An 18,810-nucleotide genomic window follows, 5' to 3' on the forward strand; every position below is an offset into this window, starting at 1 on the left:
TTATTTGGAATTTAGATCTATTTCAATTTTCAGAAGGGCAAGTTTATACCAATTCTACAATACTTTATAAAAACTTATTTGGGTCCCTGAATTTTCTTCTGTTGCTTTACTTTGTAAGTTGTTGGTTTGCACTCTCATACGAATTTCTTCCTTTTTCTTTTTTCTTTTTCTCTTTTGTCCTTATCTTATTCATAAGAAATCTATGTTTTTGATGAAGAGTTTTATTTTTTTATGTTTTACAAAATTGTTACTTTACCCAAATTGTAAAGAGTGATTTTGAGACACTTTCATCATTCCTCATCCTTTAGTTATGTTTAGGGGCCAAGGACCACCCAGTATTGTCATTTTGTTCACTAAACATTGTGTATACAATTTCATTACTAGGAAGGTTTTTAAGTTTTTTTCTTCCTCCACTCTTATTATTTTCAGCTAGATTATGGTTTGTCTCAATATGATTTCCTTATATTGAGCTCAGATTGATATGTTTTTAAAATCACATTTAAAAATGGCTTTCCAATATTTCTAAAAGTGCATTTCTGCCTTCTTTTCATTTTCTGCTCTCCAGTTATACTTGTGATTTTGTTCTTTGTATTGTCACACATGTCACTTGACTTTTATTTGCTTTTCTGGAAGCCTCTTTATAATCCACTTTGCAGGGTGGTAGATATGTGCCCCGGTGCAGCCCGTATACCAGGGAGTTCTGTGTTTGACTGCTCTTCTTTCCTTGACTGGTCATGAATGATGTGCTTTGTTTTTCTGCTGTTATGGTTTTGGATAATGTCTCCTAGAGAAGCCGGACTTTACTTTTAAATTTACTACTTCTCTTATTAGAGTTTCGTGCATACTGATTCATAGTCTCTGAAAATTGTGGGGGGTTTTGTTTTGTTTTATTCTTGCACATTTTATTTTCTGTAGAAATTCTAGCTCAATAATAGTAATTATCAAGAAAACAAGACTCTATCAGTTTAGAATAGTAATTGTTATTAATTATATTCACATTTGATGATGCATAAAACAATTAAATGTTATACATTCTTAGAAAAATATATAATGACTTGAAATTTTACATGTCTTGTTTTTTATTCTATTAAAATTGGGGTGATATCGTAGAACTATTTTCTCTCCTTAGTGTGAAACTTCATATTACATATGTGGAAAATTATAATCACTATTATGATGCTATGTTTACTTTTCTTTTTTATATATTTTTATTTAATTTTAATTTATGTGTGTTGGTGTGTGGGTGTCAGATCTTGGAGTTACAGGCAGTTGTGAGCTGCCATGTGGGTGTTAGGAATTGAACTTGGGTCCTTTGGAAGAGCAGGCAGTGCTCTAAACCACTGAACCATCTCTCTAGCCCCATGATTGATTTCACACCATACACTTAAGATAAAAACGTACAGGAAAAGATAATGCAATATGTTTTGGATTTTGTGTTCATTATTTTAATAACTGTTTTTTTTAAATGGTTTTTAAACATCCTCATTCATAGCTAATGAAATATTTTGTAGTGTGTGGAGTAGGAGATCTTGTGATACATTTTCAGCCTTCTGGCTTTTGAGAATAAGATCCTGCTTTTGTAGCCAGAATGTGAGAGTTGTACAATATACTGAAAATTATTATTAGTGAATGTAATGTAATCAAAAATCTCCATCAACTATTTGTTACAAACTAATCCAACAACAACCATTCCATTACTATGTCTGTACCTGTTAGTGGGTGCACATGCTCACTTGTATAACACAGATTCTTGTTTTGTTTGTTTGTTTGTTTCTTTGTGCGTTTTTGCTTGTTTGTTTGTGGTTTTGTCTTTGTTTTTCTTTTTTGTTTTTTTGTGGTTGTTTTGTTTTGTTTTGGATTTTTTGAGACAGGGTTTATCAGTGTAGCCTTGGCTATCCTGGACTCACTTTGTAGAACAGGATGACCTTGACCTCTCACTCATCCACCTGCCTCTGCTTCCCAAATGCTGGGATTAAAGGAGTATGCCACCACTGCCAGGCTGTAAAACAGATTCTTAACTCATATTTCTTTCTTTTCTGAACTCCTAGCTCTACAATTCCAAACACAAATTTCTATTTTTGTTTGTTTGTTTATTTTTAAGTTTCTTTAAGTACCTTGGTAATTTTTTAAGTGACATTTAAAATAGAGAATGATAATAATCTTTTGATACAATTTTCTTTTTTTACATGATTTATTTTAATTAAATATTTTCAATTTAACCTTAAATTCTGTGACTCCAATACAGATTCTACTAGAGAAGGTATAATTAATCCTCTTTTGATATCTAAACCACTAAAACTACTTCTGTGTCCCCATCTACATAAAAATATTCTAGTGTGGATATGACATATATAATCATTGGATTTTAAACTCTCCTTTATATCTTTTTTTTTTTTTTGCAGGCTCTTAAACCTGATCTACAATGGAAAAATTCCTTTTTTACCTGTTTCTCATTGGCATAGCTGTGCGAGCTCAAATCTGTCCAAAGCGTTGTGTCTGTCAGATTTTGTCTCCCAATCTTGCAACCCTTTGTGCCAAGAAAGGGCTTCTGTTTGTTCCACCAAACATTGACAGAAGAACTGTGGAACTACGGCTGGCAGACAATTTTGTTACAAATATCAAAAGGAAAGATTTTGCCAATATGACCAGCTTGGTGGACCTGACTCTATCCAGGAATACAATAAGTTTTATTACACCCCATGCGTTTGCTGATCTACGAAATTTGAGAGCCTTGCATTTGAATAGCAACAGATTGACTAAAATTACAAATGATATGTTCAGTGGGCTTTCCAACCTTCATCATTTGATACTGAACAACAATCAGCTGACTTTAATTTCTTCCACAGCATTCGACGATGTTTTTGCCCTTGAGGAGCTGGACCTGTCCTATAATAATCTAGAAACGATTCCCTGGGATGCTGTAGAGAAGATGGTGAGCTTGCACACCCTTAGTTTGGATCACAACATGATTGACAACATTCCTAAGGGAACTTTCTCCCACTTGCACAAGATGACTCGGCTAGATGTGACATCAAACAAGTTGCAAAAGCTGCCTCCTGACCCTCTCTTTCAGCGAGCGCAGGTGCTGGCCACCTCAGGAATCATAAGCCCATCGACGTTTGCGCTTAGTTTTGGTGGGAACCCTTTGCATTGCAATTGTGAGTTACTGTGGCTGAGAAGACTGTCGAGGGAAGACGACCTTGAGACATGTGCCTCTCCTGCACTTTTAACTGGTCGTTATTTCTGGTCAATTCCTGAAGAAGAGTTTTTGTGTGAGCCTCCACTCATCACTCGTCACACACATGAGATGAGAGTTTTGGAGGGTCAAAGGGCAACACTGAGGTGCAAAGCTAGAGGAGACCCTGAACCTGCAATTCACTGGATTTCTCCTGAAGGGAAGCTGATTTCAAATGCAACAAGGTCCCTGGTGTATGATAATGGAACACTTGACATCCTTATAACAACTGTAAAAGATACAGGAGCTTTTACCTGTATTGCTTCCAATCCTGCGGGGGAAGCAACACAAACTGTGGACCTTCACATAATTAAACTCCCCCACCTACTAAACAGCACCAATCATATCCATGAGCCTGACCCTGGGTCTTCAGATATCTCTACTTCCACAAAGTCAGGTTCAAATGCTAGCAGTAGCAACGGTGATACTAAAATGAGTCAAGAAAAAATTGTGGTGGCAGAAGCAACCTCGTCAACAGCACTACTTAAATTTAATTTTCAAAGAAATATTCCTGGAATCCGTATGTTTCAAATTCAGTACAATGGTACTTATGATGACACCCTTGTTTACAGGTAAGAAAAATTCAGTCATCTTGGGTCTTTGCTGACCATTATAGTGCAGGGTTTATAAAGCGTTATTACTTTGTATTATTCCCAAATTGACACAGCTACTCTGTGCTGGAATAGTAGCAATCCAACTTTATAGTACATAAAGTGCCATGTTGAATGGTGAATATATATGGAAGAATAGTTTGAATGGAATTCTTCTCTAACAGTATATGTTTATATTTAATACTATGCTTAATTTTTTTTAACCTCATATGGGACATGTGACTGTCAGACAACAAGACAGATTTAATTTAAATTTTCAAAAACATACCAGAATTTACACATCCACATGAGTGTTTTTCCTTCAAGGAAGTCACCTTGGGAGGCTATCCCATTACCCCAGTGATGCTGCCATTGTTCAAAGCAGTTTTGGAATTATCTTTAGAACCTTCGGCATACTGTTTTGAATATCCTCAATGGTGTCAAATCTTCGTCTTTTGAGGGTGAGTTTCAATTTTGGAAACAAGCCTTTTGGAGTCAAGTCTTGTGAATAAGGTGGGTGCTCAAGATGCTTATTGCCATTATTGGGCAAGAGGTATGATATAACTATCAAGTAATGAGACTGATTCTTTGAATGATTGACTTATGTGCGTGTGTGCTGTCTTATGTGCTCGGGTTCTTAAGACACTTCCAAAGAAGATGTACATCATATTTTGAGCAGTGAAAGTATCACTGGCGTTAAGTATTAACCACAGGGACAGGACAATGAAGGAGAACTTGCACCTGCTAGTGAATTTCTGGTATGTTTTTCTAAAGTTCAGCCTCATTGATTTGTAGTCACCTCCTGTCCAATTTTCACTTGGAAATTCACATTTTTATTCCATATAATTTTACTCATGAGAGATTATTATTGCCCCTCGGAAATGATGCAAAGTCACAGTTTTGAAAAACTAAGATTTAGGTCAGTTTAGTTCCCGTATACAGAAGTTAAATTCTTGAAAATAATTTGCTTTTCATTCATGTATGGAAATGTGATTAATTTCTAAAAGTAAGTGTAGACTAGTGGGAAAATTTTTTTTTAAGTATCTTAGGTAGCTATGCAATCAATTCTGGACCAGGTTCTACCTGACTGAGTTTTAATTTCCTCATCTTTAGAAAGAACGATTAGGCTAAGTGGTTTTTAATATCCCTCTCATCGGTAAATGGATGTGGTAGCACACTATAACATAAAAGTATTAACAAAATGTAGTTTACTCCTGTCTCACAGGCTCTCCACACAGTCCACAGATGATATTCAACTGGTGATCATGGAGAGATGCCAACCTCACCACACTTTTCTGTAACTGTCATAATAAAATTTAACTCTGTGATAAGCCACATTTTACTTTCACAAATCCCACAGTCGTATGTATGTTCTGAGAAATAAATTATGTGTGGTTCTGAGAACCTTGTTGAATTTCTGAGCAGGTTGTTGTTGTCTGTAAAACATTGGTATCTACTCCATTGTGTCTTACAAAGATTAAGTAAGTACTTACTGATATATAACATTTACAATACACTCACTGAATGGCACCAGTAATTTAGGTTATTAATACATGCTTTTGAAGTTTTCTAGTCCATTCAGAACACACTGTGTAGTTCGTATCCCAGTTTAGTTTTATCATGGTTTGACATTTCTATAACTCATTTTCAGGAGAAATTACAGTTTCAACCCTTAGTTCTAAGTTAACTTTACTTTAAATTGTATTTGGTTACTTTTTAGAAAGTAGAGTTATTAATAAATAGTAATACAGAAATATATTAATGGCAGAATGTATTGAGAGATTTCTCTAAAAGTAAAAATATATATATATGTGTGTTTTGATGGAGATTCTCACCTGGATATGGTGGTTCGATGAATTCATACTCTTACCAAAAGCTGTGCTTCCTCATGTGTCCAGGTCATTACATGCGGGCACATCACACTCATTAAAAAATACTGGGAACATAAGAAATCAGGATGTCTGTAAATAAAATCTGTTCATCCTTGTAACAAGAGAAGTTATTAAAGATAGCCTTAGCGGGTGCCATTCCATTGCAGCCTATTACTGATTTGGAAAGCAAAGGCTCTGAATTACAGTTCCATTTTGGTTGCTAATGTAATTGTCAGTGTTTTCTCTTTCTTCAAATTGCCTTTCAGCCATAAAGGTGTTGTAAGTGCTAAATGGATTTGTTTAGTAGTCAAATAATGCCACAGTCACACCTTTCACAAGCAATTTGTCACAAATGATTTTTAGCAACGACTTTTATTAGGAGTTCTGCTTTGCCAAACAGTGTAATTAGTAAGCTTGCCAAAGCATGGTGCAGGCCCCATTAATATAACTCAGACTGTGACAATGAGTTTTCAGCTATTTTAACTTGGTAGATATAAGATCAGATCATATCTCCATATTTCATATCAGTCATAAATGTGCTTATCTAGTGATTATTGAGGGAGAGAGAACTAAAACCATAATGACTTTGTGTATATGTGTTTTGTTTTGTTTTTAATATTAACACATATTCTATTGTCCCTCAGAATGATACCTCCTACGAGCAAAACATTTCTGGTCAATAATCTGGCTTCTGGAACTATGTATGACTTGTGTGTCTTGGCCATATATGACGATGGCATCACTTCCCTCACTGCCACAAGAGTCGTTGGTTGCATCCAGTTTACTACAGAACAGGATTATGTCCGTTGCCACTTTATGCAGTCCCAGTTTTTGGGCGGTACCATGATTATTATCATTGGTGGAATCATTGTTGCATCTGTGTTGGTTTTCATCATCATACTGATGATCCGATATAAGGTTTGTAACAGTAATGGGCAACACAAGGTCACCAAGGTTAGCAACGTTTATTCTCAAACTAACGGGGCTCAGATGCAAGGCTGCAGTGCCACGCTGCCTCAGTCCATGTCCAAACAAGCCATGGGCCATGAAGAAAATGCCCAGTGCTGCAAAGTTGCCAGTGACAATGTAATTCAGTCTTCAGAAACATGTTCGAGTCAGGACTCTTCTACCACTACCTCTGCTTTGCCTCCTACCTGGACTTCAAGTGCATCTGTGTCTCAAAAGCAGAAACGAAAGACTGGCACAAAGCCGAGTGCTGAGCCACAGAGTGAAGTTGTCACAAATGCTGAGTCTCAAAACACTAACAGGAACAACTCAACTGCCTTGCAGTTAGCTAGCTGCCCTCCTGATTCTGTCACAGAGGGACCCACTTCTCAAAGAGCACATACCAAGCCAAGTAAGTTTCTCACTGTGCCTGCTGGGAGAGCTAGAGCCAGGCATGGGTCCTCCCATAAAGGAGGATTAAAGGAATATTATTCCTACGGTAATTCACCGAAATCTTGTGAGCTATCTCCTAAACGAAGCATGTCTGTGAATGGAATTTGAACTCAGCCCTGCATTTCTGATATTTGCAATGGAAAACTAACTGTTTTAAGTGCGGAGTGCACATAAGGAAGTGTTGTTTAATCTATTAATTCTCTTTGAAATAATCACAGGGGAAATTCACAGAGGAAATTGAAATTTGAAATTCTTGTCTTGTCTTTGATTCTTGAACTTGAGGTTATTTATAAACCATCCAAGGAAGATATAGCACCCTCATGTATATGCATGAGGGTATCATAAATAATACAGCAAATGTGGGGGCTGCAAGAGACAGCAGCAGTGCCTTCTCCTAACCTAAGGCTAATATTCAGGTCCTGTGAGAGCTTATCATAAAAATGAAAAGGAAAAAAAAAAGTGATCACAGGGCCAAGGCATATCTCAGCCTATGAAAGCGCAAAGCTTGTCATGCCTGATCATTTAGTAAATGGGAACCAATGGTGGAAAGAGAGTTTGAACATTCACAAATTGTCCTCTGATAACCATGCTAGTGCCACCCACATCCTCAGCCACACAAAATAAACAGAATTTGTTTTATGAAAAATCCCATCATAGGTAATGTCTCACACAAAAATTAGATTTCTTTGTAATTTAAAGAGAAGTCTGTATAGAAAAAGCTGATACGTTTTCAGTGAAGGCACTGTATTGTTTCCAGTGGCAATCAACTGCTTGATATTTACATTTATTATTCAAATTAAACATTCCCAGGAATGCCCAAGTAAGTGACTTTCTCAACAAAAGTCTTGGTTCTGGTGCTAAAATTGTTCAATGCTACTTCTCTTTAAAACACATTTTTTTTGTGTGGAAAATAAAATAAAATGAAATTCATTTTACATTTTATCATGTATGCTAATCCATAGATATAAAGGTGATCATATTTATTCCATGCACAACTTTTGAATCAATGTGTTTTATATTTTTAATATAATTCAAAGAATTAGACAAAAATGTAAACTTGCTTTTACAAATAGGTGTTTGTTTTTATCATCACAAGAAATAAAAAATTCTAAAGAAAGACACATCACTTTAACAAATGGTAGAAAAGCATTGCTACTTAACCAGAGTGACTTTTTTCTCTTATTTGTTATAATTCTGCTACTGAATGTTTGTATTTAAAGTAAGTACATTTTTAAACAACAGTGTGTTATATGTAATCATAAATAATTCAATATAGTGGGCACATGTTACTTTAAAGAACAATATATAATTATTTGTATGTTTACTTGATCAAACATTTTTGGAGTTTCCCTGAAGTCATGATTCATATATAAATATTTCTATGGAGTTGTCAATAAATTATATGTGTCTATTTGGCATAGACACAAGCTGACCTCAAAACCACTCTATAGTTAAGAACACCTTGAAGGTTCTTGCATACTCTTGGCTCCACTGCCCAGGTGGTAGGATTACAGACGTGCACTCCCACATCTGCCTCAAAATGATAATATAGTAACTCATATCACTCAAACACTGCTTAAACTTCAGACTCTCAAATCATTATCTTCCTTTTTGCTCATTGAATTAATTTTAATTGAATATAAAAATTAATTAATTCAATTTTAAATTTTTAATTAAATTTAATTTTGTAGAGGTACATCTTATCATATATGCTTCCTATTGACACTATTTTTTTTTTTAATTTATTTTTTTATTAATTTATTCTTGTTACATCTCAATGTTTATCCCATCCCTTGTATCCTCCCATTCCCCCCCCCCCCCATTTTCCCATTATTCCCCTCCCCTATGACTGTTCCTGAGGGGGATTACCTCCCCCTATATATTCTCATAGGGTATCAAGTCTCTTCTTGGCTACTTGCTGTCCTTCCTCTGAGTGCCACCTGGTCTCCCCCTCCAGGGGACATGGTCAAATGTGAGGCACCAGAGTATGTGAGAAAGTCGTATCACATTTCCAAAGTGGCTGTACTAGTTTGCATTCCCACCCTATTGACACTATTAAATGAGAAATCAGACTGAAACAATTGGAGTTGGGTTTAGTGCCAGTTTTTATAACTTTTTTTTTTATAGGTTGCCCAGAAGGCTTACTTATGCTCTCTAAGTCCCATCTCCTCCTTGCTTTCTTTTGGAGAATTTCCTTTTTGCTAAGCAAAGCCTGAACTTTCTGATTGCTCCTGTAGATAGCTATTGGTGACACATAGGTCACTTACATGGTCTTAGTTCATGAAAGCAAAGCACTTCTCAAGGTAGACTGATTTTCAGCACTGTTACAGTAGTAAAGTCTAACTCCAACTGTGTATTTTGAATCCACACCGACCACACAATTTCTAAGGCTGCAGTGAATGAGAACAGCAAGTTAATCATTCCATTCTGTGATTTGCCAGCATCATAATAAACGTTTTGAAAGGGCAAAAGTTTTCCAGTCTTCACAAAGAAATGCGAAGGAGAACAAGAAGCGCTTGAGATCAGAGTAGGAATCCCTTCATGCCTAACGAGAAACACCAACTTTACAATTGCTTTGTTTTTAGAAATGATGAACCTGTTTACCTTCCTCTGAAATCTTGGGGATGTTACTTTTCATAGGCATTTAAAAATATGTGATATAGAACCATTTAAAATATAACTGAAGTCTTTAAAATAATTTTTTTTTAGTATTTTCATGAGATTTTTTTCAGAGTACATTTACCAAAATCTTGGACATTTTTCTTTTAAACATAAAGATCTAAGTCAGTGTTTTAGTCTTTGGAAAAGTTTATATTTTGAGACATAGCCTATCAAGAAAGTCATCTGATATTCATGTGTATTTAGAGGATGGCAGTTTTGCTTTTGGAGATAATTAATATTATTTATTATAATGTTTGATACACAATATATGTTTAGTTTATTCAATGAATAATGTATAGATAGATACATGAGTAGCTGTAGAAATAGAAGTATTACTGTTACCATTAATAATGATTTTGACTGATTAGCATCATGATGATTCTGGTCCAGAAATTATGTTACAACAAAAGTCATAGATGCTGTCCTCTTCTTGTTTTTCTTTTTTCCGTGTACTACATTCTTTATCTAAACTGCCATATATTTGTGGTCTGAACATACCATTTCCTTTTTATTGTTTCTGACTATAGGCAGAACGCATACATTATTTTTACTTCCTTTTTCTTAATTATTTAAATTTCCTTTTAGCCATATAAAATTATCACTTAGTTACTTGCAAAAACAAATATGTGCTCTCTTAAATATTAGCATATTTTAGAGTCGTTTACTCTGAATGTTTAGATAAAACATTATGTATCCCTCTCTAAAATGTTTTTGGTTCATTTTGAGTAATTGTCCTTTGAGTTAGAAACACCAAAGGACAATTCAAGTGCTGTCATAATGGGGAAATCCAGCCTTCAAAGTTTCCTGAGCATTCTGGGAAATAGCCCTTTGCTTCGATAACTGTTATAATTGGAACCTCTAACTTGATATAAATCTGTTATATAAAAGTTTAAATTAGGTATGGGAATCAAGAAACATGACCTTCTCCAGTTTGTTTCCTATAGAAATTCCTCCAAAATTAAAGGAGTAACGAGAGGTCTCACTAGCAATTGCACTAAATCAATTGATTTCACCTACTTCTAAGATATTTTTGACAAAGTTTTAGAGGATAATCTAGTGACACAAATTATATTCAGTAAAATATTTCAATTTTCTCTGAAATAATTCAATTTCAAAATATTCAAACTATTTTGTGAAATATTTTCTCTTCAGTGTTCATCTCACAAAAGTGCTTGCTGTCAATATAATTTCATTCATTTTATCTTCTTTAATTACAGAAATGTTACTTTAACTTAGAAATTAAATCAAATAATAAGGAAATTATTTTCAATTAATTGTCACCTGTTTCCTAAATTTTAGTATTCTCTCTTTCCTTGTGTTTAGTTATAAACTTAAGAAAACTTTCTCTAAAATGCAAATTCTGAAGACATAATAAGCATTGTAGGTGTCCTTTAAATGTACTTTTATCTAAGAAGGCAGCAAACAAAATTTGTTGTTTTCTTGTCATTGATTATTTACAACTGCAGTTTAAAAGGCTAAGTGAAGCACGGTCATGCCAACCAGGCAGAGTGACAACCATCCTTCTTTTCCTCAGACTGGGTTTTGTCATGAGAGCAGCCTTAGCATTGCATGCTCCTGTGTGAGCCAGGAAAATATTTGGGGTAAAGATTTCCGTAGAGCTCTGTGGGTTGGATACAAAAGATCCATGTTTTTCTTCTTAGTTGTTAATAGTAATAATAAAACATAATAAAATAATAACACAATTACATCCTTTAGAATACAAATGGCAAATGACATTGAATGTATTTTGTGGGTATGAAGTATGTCATTGAGTGCCTGGAGAGACAGCTTAGTTATTAACTGCACTTCCTGTTCAGAGAGCCTGGGCTCTGTTTCTAGTACTTACATGGTGGGTTACAACTCTCAACAACTCCAGGTATAGAGGAGCCAATGTTCCTTCTCACTTCTTCGGGTCCTACATGCATACGGTGCCCATCCTTCCACTTGTGGGCACACATTTGCACATAAAAAGAATAATTAAATCAAATTTTAAAGAAAAATGCAGTGTCACCCAAATTTATTAAGGAAAGAGAAAACTCATCAAATTCAACAAGATTTTTATAACATGTTCAAAAACTGGCCCTCAAAATACTCAGTTGTAGAGACAAAACCTAAAAATTTGACAAGGAAGCTCCCTCAGCCATGATGTTATAAGCACTGTGAGTTTTGTATTTCATTTCATTGTTTTGTGGAGGAAATACTTGCTTTTATCAGAACAAAATTCTGCACAAAATAAAAAAAAAAGTCATTAATATGTTTCTGTGATTGAGGTATCTTAGTTTCATCACAAGTGAGACACAAAGTAGAGTTATAATTAGAAGTGTATTAAAGTATTAAATTATCACATGGTGTTAATATAAATGCATTTGCAACTTTATTAAAATTTACAACTTTTCATTGTAACAAAGGAAATGGTGAGTAATTGTTCTGGCTATGTTCAGCTGTTTCAAAGTCAATACTAAATAACTAAAGTAAATTTTGAATGCATATGAATATTATGTATTTGTACTACCTACTTATGGATAGATATATTTCTGCACATACAGTAAATTTTAGGAGAAATCAGAGAAAATTATATTTTATGGAATGCAAATTATTAACTTTCCAATTACTTAAATATAAGCCAATTTTAAAGGACTAGCAGAGAAATGTTACCAAACTATATCTAACATTTTTAAGATAACAATCAAAATATACACTTTCTAATACACATTTGTCATTTGAGTTTTCTAATTATGTCCAATTTTCATCCTGATTTCATTTTTCTTACCAAAATGGTGATCATTATGGTTATAAATGCCAAAAACTATATATATATATATACATATATATATGAAATTTCTAATATATTCTAGAGAAAACCATCAACCTGTTGTTTTATTATTTTAATGTACTTGGTTTGGGGTATGATTACATACCTTTTATCATTGAAGACATACATTAAGCAGTTGATGCAATTCTGCGCTCTATAATTACAAGTAAAGGAATATTTGAAAAAATTAAAATTATGAAATATATTTTGACTCTACAATATACAAATTTCCTATTTTTCTCTCTGTAATACTTATGAAAATGCTAACCTACAGGGTGTATTGTAAATTCAAATAAATATTTATGATCAATGAATTTATATAAAATTAAATAATATTTCATCTTTTTCTAGCATATGTTATAAAATCTGACAACCATCCTTATAGATACTTAACAAGGTCTATTTCCAAATAATTTATAGTATTTTTCTTGAACACACTCTTCAAAGAAATGGAAGATGTGTAAACAAGGTTTTGCCATGATATTGAACATTTATAGGCAAATAGATGGATATTCATGTAGTATCTTATTTGTACTCTTTCATTTAGAAATGGATAACATAAGAGTAGCTGAGTACTAAATGTTAATTTAATGGCTAATACAGTTTTTATAAAGGTGTGGTAAGTATGGATGAATTCTGTTTCCTGCTTGGAGCTCTGAGGTTTTTATGTTTTTCATAGGCACCTCACCAAATAAAATGCCAATTAGGAGATGAATTTAAAAAAAGAAACCTGACTGTCTCATTGAATTCCATTGATGCTGCATTAGAAGGCATAGGTTTACATTCCACAGATACATATTTATAATTTAAATTTTTATAGTATTGAATATATGATATAGCTACAGAAAACTATGAAATAGAAAAGCCAATTATTATAATGCAAGTGATGGTTCAGCCCCGCAAAAATAAAGTGAATAGGGTATTAGGACGGATATTAAGGAACAAAACAAGTAAAGAACTGATCATGACATTGAAAATCTCATTCCCAGATGCTTTGCCGACTAATGTTGACCAGAGTGTCCAGGAAACACAGGTGAGAAACTTATTAATAGTTATTTACATCAAAACCAAAGATTTGCTATTATATACATGAAGTTTCTAATTACTGACATGCTAATGCACTGCTTTGAGATTGTCCACTAAATGGAGGCTTAGCAGTACAAACTGTGCTTCGTGTGGGTTGAAAGAATTTTCTTTCTTTTTTTTTTTTTTTTTTAATTTTTTTTAATTTTTTTTTATTAATTTATTCTTGTTACATCTCAATGTTTATCCCATCCCTTGTATCCTCCCATTCCTCCCCCCGCCCCATTTTCCCATTATTCCCCTCCCCTATGACTGTTCCTGAGGGGGATTACCTCCCCCTATATATTCTCATAGGGTATCAAGTCTCTTCTTGGCTACTTGCTGTCCTTCCTCTGAGTGCCACCAGGTCTCCCCCTCCAGGGGACATGGTCAAATGTGAGGCACCAGAGTACGTGAGAAAGTCGTATCACACTCTCCACTCAACTGTGGAGAATATTCTGACCATTGGCTAGATCTGGGAAGGGGTTTAAAGTTTACCTCCTGTATTGTCCTTGGCTGGTGCCTTAGTTTGAGCGGGACCCCTGGGCCCAAATCTGCCTATCATATTGTTCTACTTGTAGATTTCTAGGACCCTCTGGATCCTTTTATTTTGCTGTTCTCCCATGTGTCTCTCATTTTCAAACCGTGCCTAGATCTATTCTTGATGACCATAAACGTTATTAGGATAAACGGTAGCTCTAATCCTGTTGTTAGCGTGACTCTGGATCAATTCATGCACTCCTCCCTGCCTTAAATCATTTTTAAAACTACTCTGTACGCATAGATATCTTTGTATAAATACAATGATCCGTGCCTGACACCCATCTTTGTACGGGCATATTCAGGCAGCCACGCTTCTCATCCCTGCTCTACTTTGGGGTGCAGTGATTCACTTTGTCTTGTTGAAAAAGCTGAAGTTTTACACTGGTGTGTGAAAAGGTGAGGTCATTTTACAGTGAAGCTGAATATGCCTTATTTGAGGCATTGTTTTTGTCAGCCACCAATTGCTCTTCTTGAGAGCTTTTCTTTGTGTGTGTGTGTGTGTGTGTGTGTGTGTGTGTGTGTGTGTGTGTGTGTATTTAATTTTTAAATGAGAATGTGATTGCTGAATTTTAATTTATGAGTAAATGTGTTGCCAGAATGGAGGAGCACTGGAGCAATCTGCTCAAACAGCTGGAAGTGTCAGCCATTTGCTTGAGGTTTCAAACAGAAGGAAAATTCTTTTTAAAAACAAAAAACAAAAAACAAAACAACAACAACAACAACAAAAACCCTGCATGCTTTCAATGTAAAAGATATCTTTTGTCCCTTCTAACATTATATACATTAAAAATATTAATTTTATCCGTGTATCATTGTTTTCCCTAAAACATTCCACCCCTAAATGAGAGCATGCATTTTCATGTAACATTTCTTCCCTTAGTCCATTCTTGAGTGTCTCAGTGAACAGATGGCTCAGGAGAAACGAAGAACTTCAAGTCCCGGTGCCATAACCAGAACTGGCCTACAGAGGGCGGCTTTGCTCTCCACATCATTTCTCTCAGTTTACCTTGCCCTGCTCTCCACTCCTCCCTTTTCTCTCTTTCATTTCCTGAGTCCTAGTCCTCCAGCCTCCTCTTTTCCTCAGTCTCCTCTCTTTTCTTCTCTATTCTCCCCTCTCTCTATATTTATCTTCCCGTCTTTCTCTCACTTTTTACAGTGCACTGATTGTTGGAATTTAGGCAACCGGCTGACCTGAACATTGAGGTATAGCTTAAGTAACAGACTAGGTGCAGATGATTGCTGTATCAGAAGCATTTCTACGTCACAACAGCACAATGTGGTGCTGCAGACAGAAGCAGAAGAGTGGATACTCAAAACGTATTCAAATTGCCAACTATGAATTCCCCAGCGCATTACCCACCACCATGACTGTCTCGTTTCATTATTAGAAATGGAATTAGAAGTTAGCTTTTGCCCTTATTTTGGATGCGCACGTGTGTGTGTGTGTGTGTGTGTGTGTGTGTGTGTGTGTGTGTGTGTGTGTGTGTGTAGCTACAGAAAGTAAAATTATGCCAGTGTGATAAATTCATAAAAATACTAACAATGACTTTCATGACATTGACTTTACTGCTCTTAATAGATAATTTGAACATGTAATTAAAGCAAAATACAAATATATGTAAGCCATTTTCTACCACCAACACCAATTACAGCAAACCATAATATCATGAAGTTCTGTCTTTCAACAGAAAATTTCTGTTTTAGGGTATGTTTGGCAGTTGAGTGAAGGGGAAAAAGGATGGACTATGTCAGTCTTTAAAATTCCTGATGATGAATTTTAAAACATTTTAAGATATAAAAACTAATACTTTAATGTCATAGAAATACTTCATTTGCAGTTTTTCTGTTCTTTCTTTTCTATAATCATTGCCAAGAAATTTACATGCAAAAAGTAAAATGTTTATCAAATCAGTGTCAAAATCACATTCGCTCACTCACTATCCAGCTCTCATTCTGCTTATATATAAGATTTTAAGTTCCTGTATGACCTTCTTGTATGTATCTTGGAACACATGTTATTTTGGCTATTTCAGGTCTATCATTTCCACAGTGGTCAGCAGAAGCAAAGGTGATGCTCTTCTGAGCAGGCTGGGACCCTCACCCTTTCTCACATGCCCCCTTTCAGTGCTCTGTTGTTTGCATATAAAGGGCCCCAGCACAGAGAGTAGTCTTTGAGCATAAATCCACAGCTAGCTGCAGGCCCAGGACTTCAACACTGAAGCATCTCCCAAGGGGATTTTTTTTTATCACCATTAGAGTGTTTTAAACAGAATTGTATTCTACAAAATGTCTTATTCTGGTTTTTGTTTCTTCATTCGTTCATTTTTATGGATTCCTGAATAAACATGGAAGTTCAGGGGGCCTAAAATATTTAAATGAATTACATAAAATTATTGTGTAATAAGATTATAAGGATATATTTACACAACAATGACTCAAGAGAAAGGAAGAGTGGAGTCATTCATAAGTTTTGTGATGATAAGTGGAGTAATTGGGATAATTGACAAAGAATTGTATCCTTAAAAGTAGCCCAATAAGAGAAAGGATGCCCGTGTTAACATGTAAAAAAGGAGCAGTGTATACAGAAGTGAGTGGACTTGTGTACTTCGATACTAAAGTGCTGTGAGTGACAGTTTGAAGAATGACTTATCTACTGAAAACAGAAAAATGTGTAAGATTTATCTGTGTTTGTGTCTGCATGTGCTCAGAGCAGATATAGCATGGTTTATACTAGCTTATGGCAGTCTTAAAATAAGTGCTTAGTTTCTACTTAAATTTGACTAATTAGTGAAAAAGAACAGTGTTCTTCGTCATCATTAAGGGTACAACTAAATCTCACTAAATTTTCATGACACAAATCTTTCTGCAGAATGTAAAGCACAGCGATCATGTAAGTTTTAGAAATACTGAAGAAATGTGATTGAAGATGCCTATTTTAAAAAAACAGCAGAGGCATATATTATTTAATTTTTCCTGCAGGGTTTTGGGGAAATTCAATAAAAGAGAGTTCTTGCCTACAAGTTAGGTTTGAATCAAAAAAATATGGAGGCTTTATGCACTTAGATCTGTTTTTAAAATGATTATTTTTACATATTCGCTAACTTTCAAATAATCCCATACTATCTTCAATATTGATATGGGTGTCTCTATTATACCCTGTACATTGTGTCAGTATTCTTTGGCCTGGGTTTCAAAGCTCAGAAGTTTTAGAATTTCTGCATAATATTCTTACTGGTTTGTGTGTTTTCTTCCTCTTTTCCTTTCTTTTACGGCAGAGGCTGGAGTCCATATGAAGAGCACCGCTTTCCTCTCTCCTGAGAACAGTTGCCCTTGATATTTTTACTGGATAAAATTTGAAAATGTATCAGTTCACAATGGCGGATTGTTAAACTAGAAGGAATTGCGCTTGGGAGCCAAAGTGATGACGTCTCTGATGCAGTGAAACTGGCTCCCTTACACCATGGTTCATCCCCTTTTAAAACCAAATTTTTTTCTTCTGATCTACAAATATTTTTTTTAAGAAAGGAAAGAGAACGAAGCCTTCCTTGGCATCAAGTTCTGTATCGATCCATCCTACATTGTCATCCATGATTTAACAGACTGTAGAATCTTGAATAATCTATATCACTTTAACAAATAAATGTTTTACTATGACACAGCTTGCACATTGCCTTATTTGGGGGGAATATCTTTTGCTTCAAGCCTGAATGGTGTTATGATTTTTATAAGAAATAATATGTTTTAATAATAAATTTCTTTTATATCTAAGAGGTAGAAACTGTAAAGAATTCCAAGTTGGTCAGTAGTAATAGAACAACTTTGTCTCTAGGGTGTACCTATGTCTAAAGGAGCACCACTATTTCAACTCACTAATAGCAGCTGCATTCTTCGTGTAAGATACAAAATGGGCAGGACTTTCTCTCTCCTAAGGGACCATCAAAAACTGAGAAGAATGAGGAGGTTACTAATAATGTACATTGGTTTGGTATCCTAACGAGCAAAAATGGTAAAATTTAGTCACTTTTTCAGGCCTATATTCCTTGGTCAAGCTCTTTTCTCCAACATTTCAAAATTTCAGAGTACACATGTACATTAACACCAGAATACGTAGAGATGTGATATGCTTATGCTTACAAATGTGAATAAAGCCACATGAGAAGGTATCCAACCTTAACCTTTTACAGTATATCTTGGGCTGAAGCATCAAAAGCAGTTTCTGTTCTTCTTCTTATTCTAACCTCTCATAATTATTTGAGCAATATTTGAAAATGGATATGAACTGCCTTAGTCTGGTATGAGACATAAGGATAGTGAACTGAAGAGGTATTTCTTATCACTATTTAACTCATTTTTTTTTTTAACAAATGTAGATTATATTTGTTTTCCTGGACCAACCCAGTAGGTGCACTGAAAACAGGGGCCTGCTACACTAAATAACAACACGCATTTCGAGGACATGACAAATATGTGGTTGAAATGGAAAATGCTTGAGTTGAGCTTTGGTGATGATTTCTGATGTTGGAATTTTGCTTAATTATGTTTGGTGACAAATTTAATTCCTTGGGAAAGTGTGTGTGTGTGTGTGTGTGTGTGTGTGTGTGTGTGTGTGTGTGTGTGTGTGTACACAAATGATTATGA

General features: G+C 34.9%; 1 protein-coding gene across 3 annotated transcripts in view; it reads left to right on the forward strand.

Annotated features, from left to right (window-relative positions):
• The window catches only part of Lrfn5 (leucine rich repeat and fibronectin type III domain containing 5), a 361,151-nt gene extending 343,586 nt beyond the window's left edge, over positions 1-17,565 (forward strand). For all 3 annotated transcript variants that reach the window (XM_051146708.1, XM_051146700.1, XM_051146692.1), the window contains exons 2-5: positions 2,403-3,807; positions 6,341-7,053; positions 13,557-13,600; positions 17,448-17,565. In XM_051146708.1, the coding sequence (XP_051002665.1) occupies positions 2,423-3,807; positions 6,341-7,053; positions 13,557-13,600; positions 17,448-17,465 (2,160 nt within the window). In that variant the 5' untranslated portion in view covers positions 2,403-2,422 and the 3' untranslated portion in view covers positions 17,466-17,565. The remainder of the gene's footprint in view (positions 1-2,402; positions 3,808-6,340; positions 7,054-13,556; positions 13,601-17,447) is intronic.
• The last annotated feature ends 1,245 nt before the right edge of the window (positions 17,566-18,810 follow it).

This window comes from Acomys russatus, chromosome 1 (assembly GCF_903995435.1).
Source record: "Acomys russatus chromosome 1, mAcoRus1.1, whole genome shotgun sequence".
NCBI lineage: Eukaryota > Metazoa > Chordata > Mammalia > Rodentia > Muridae > Acomys > Acomys russatus.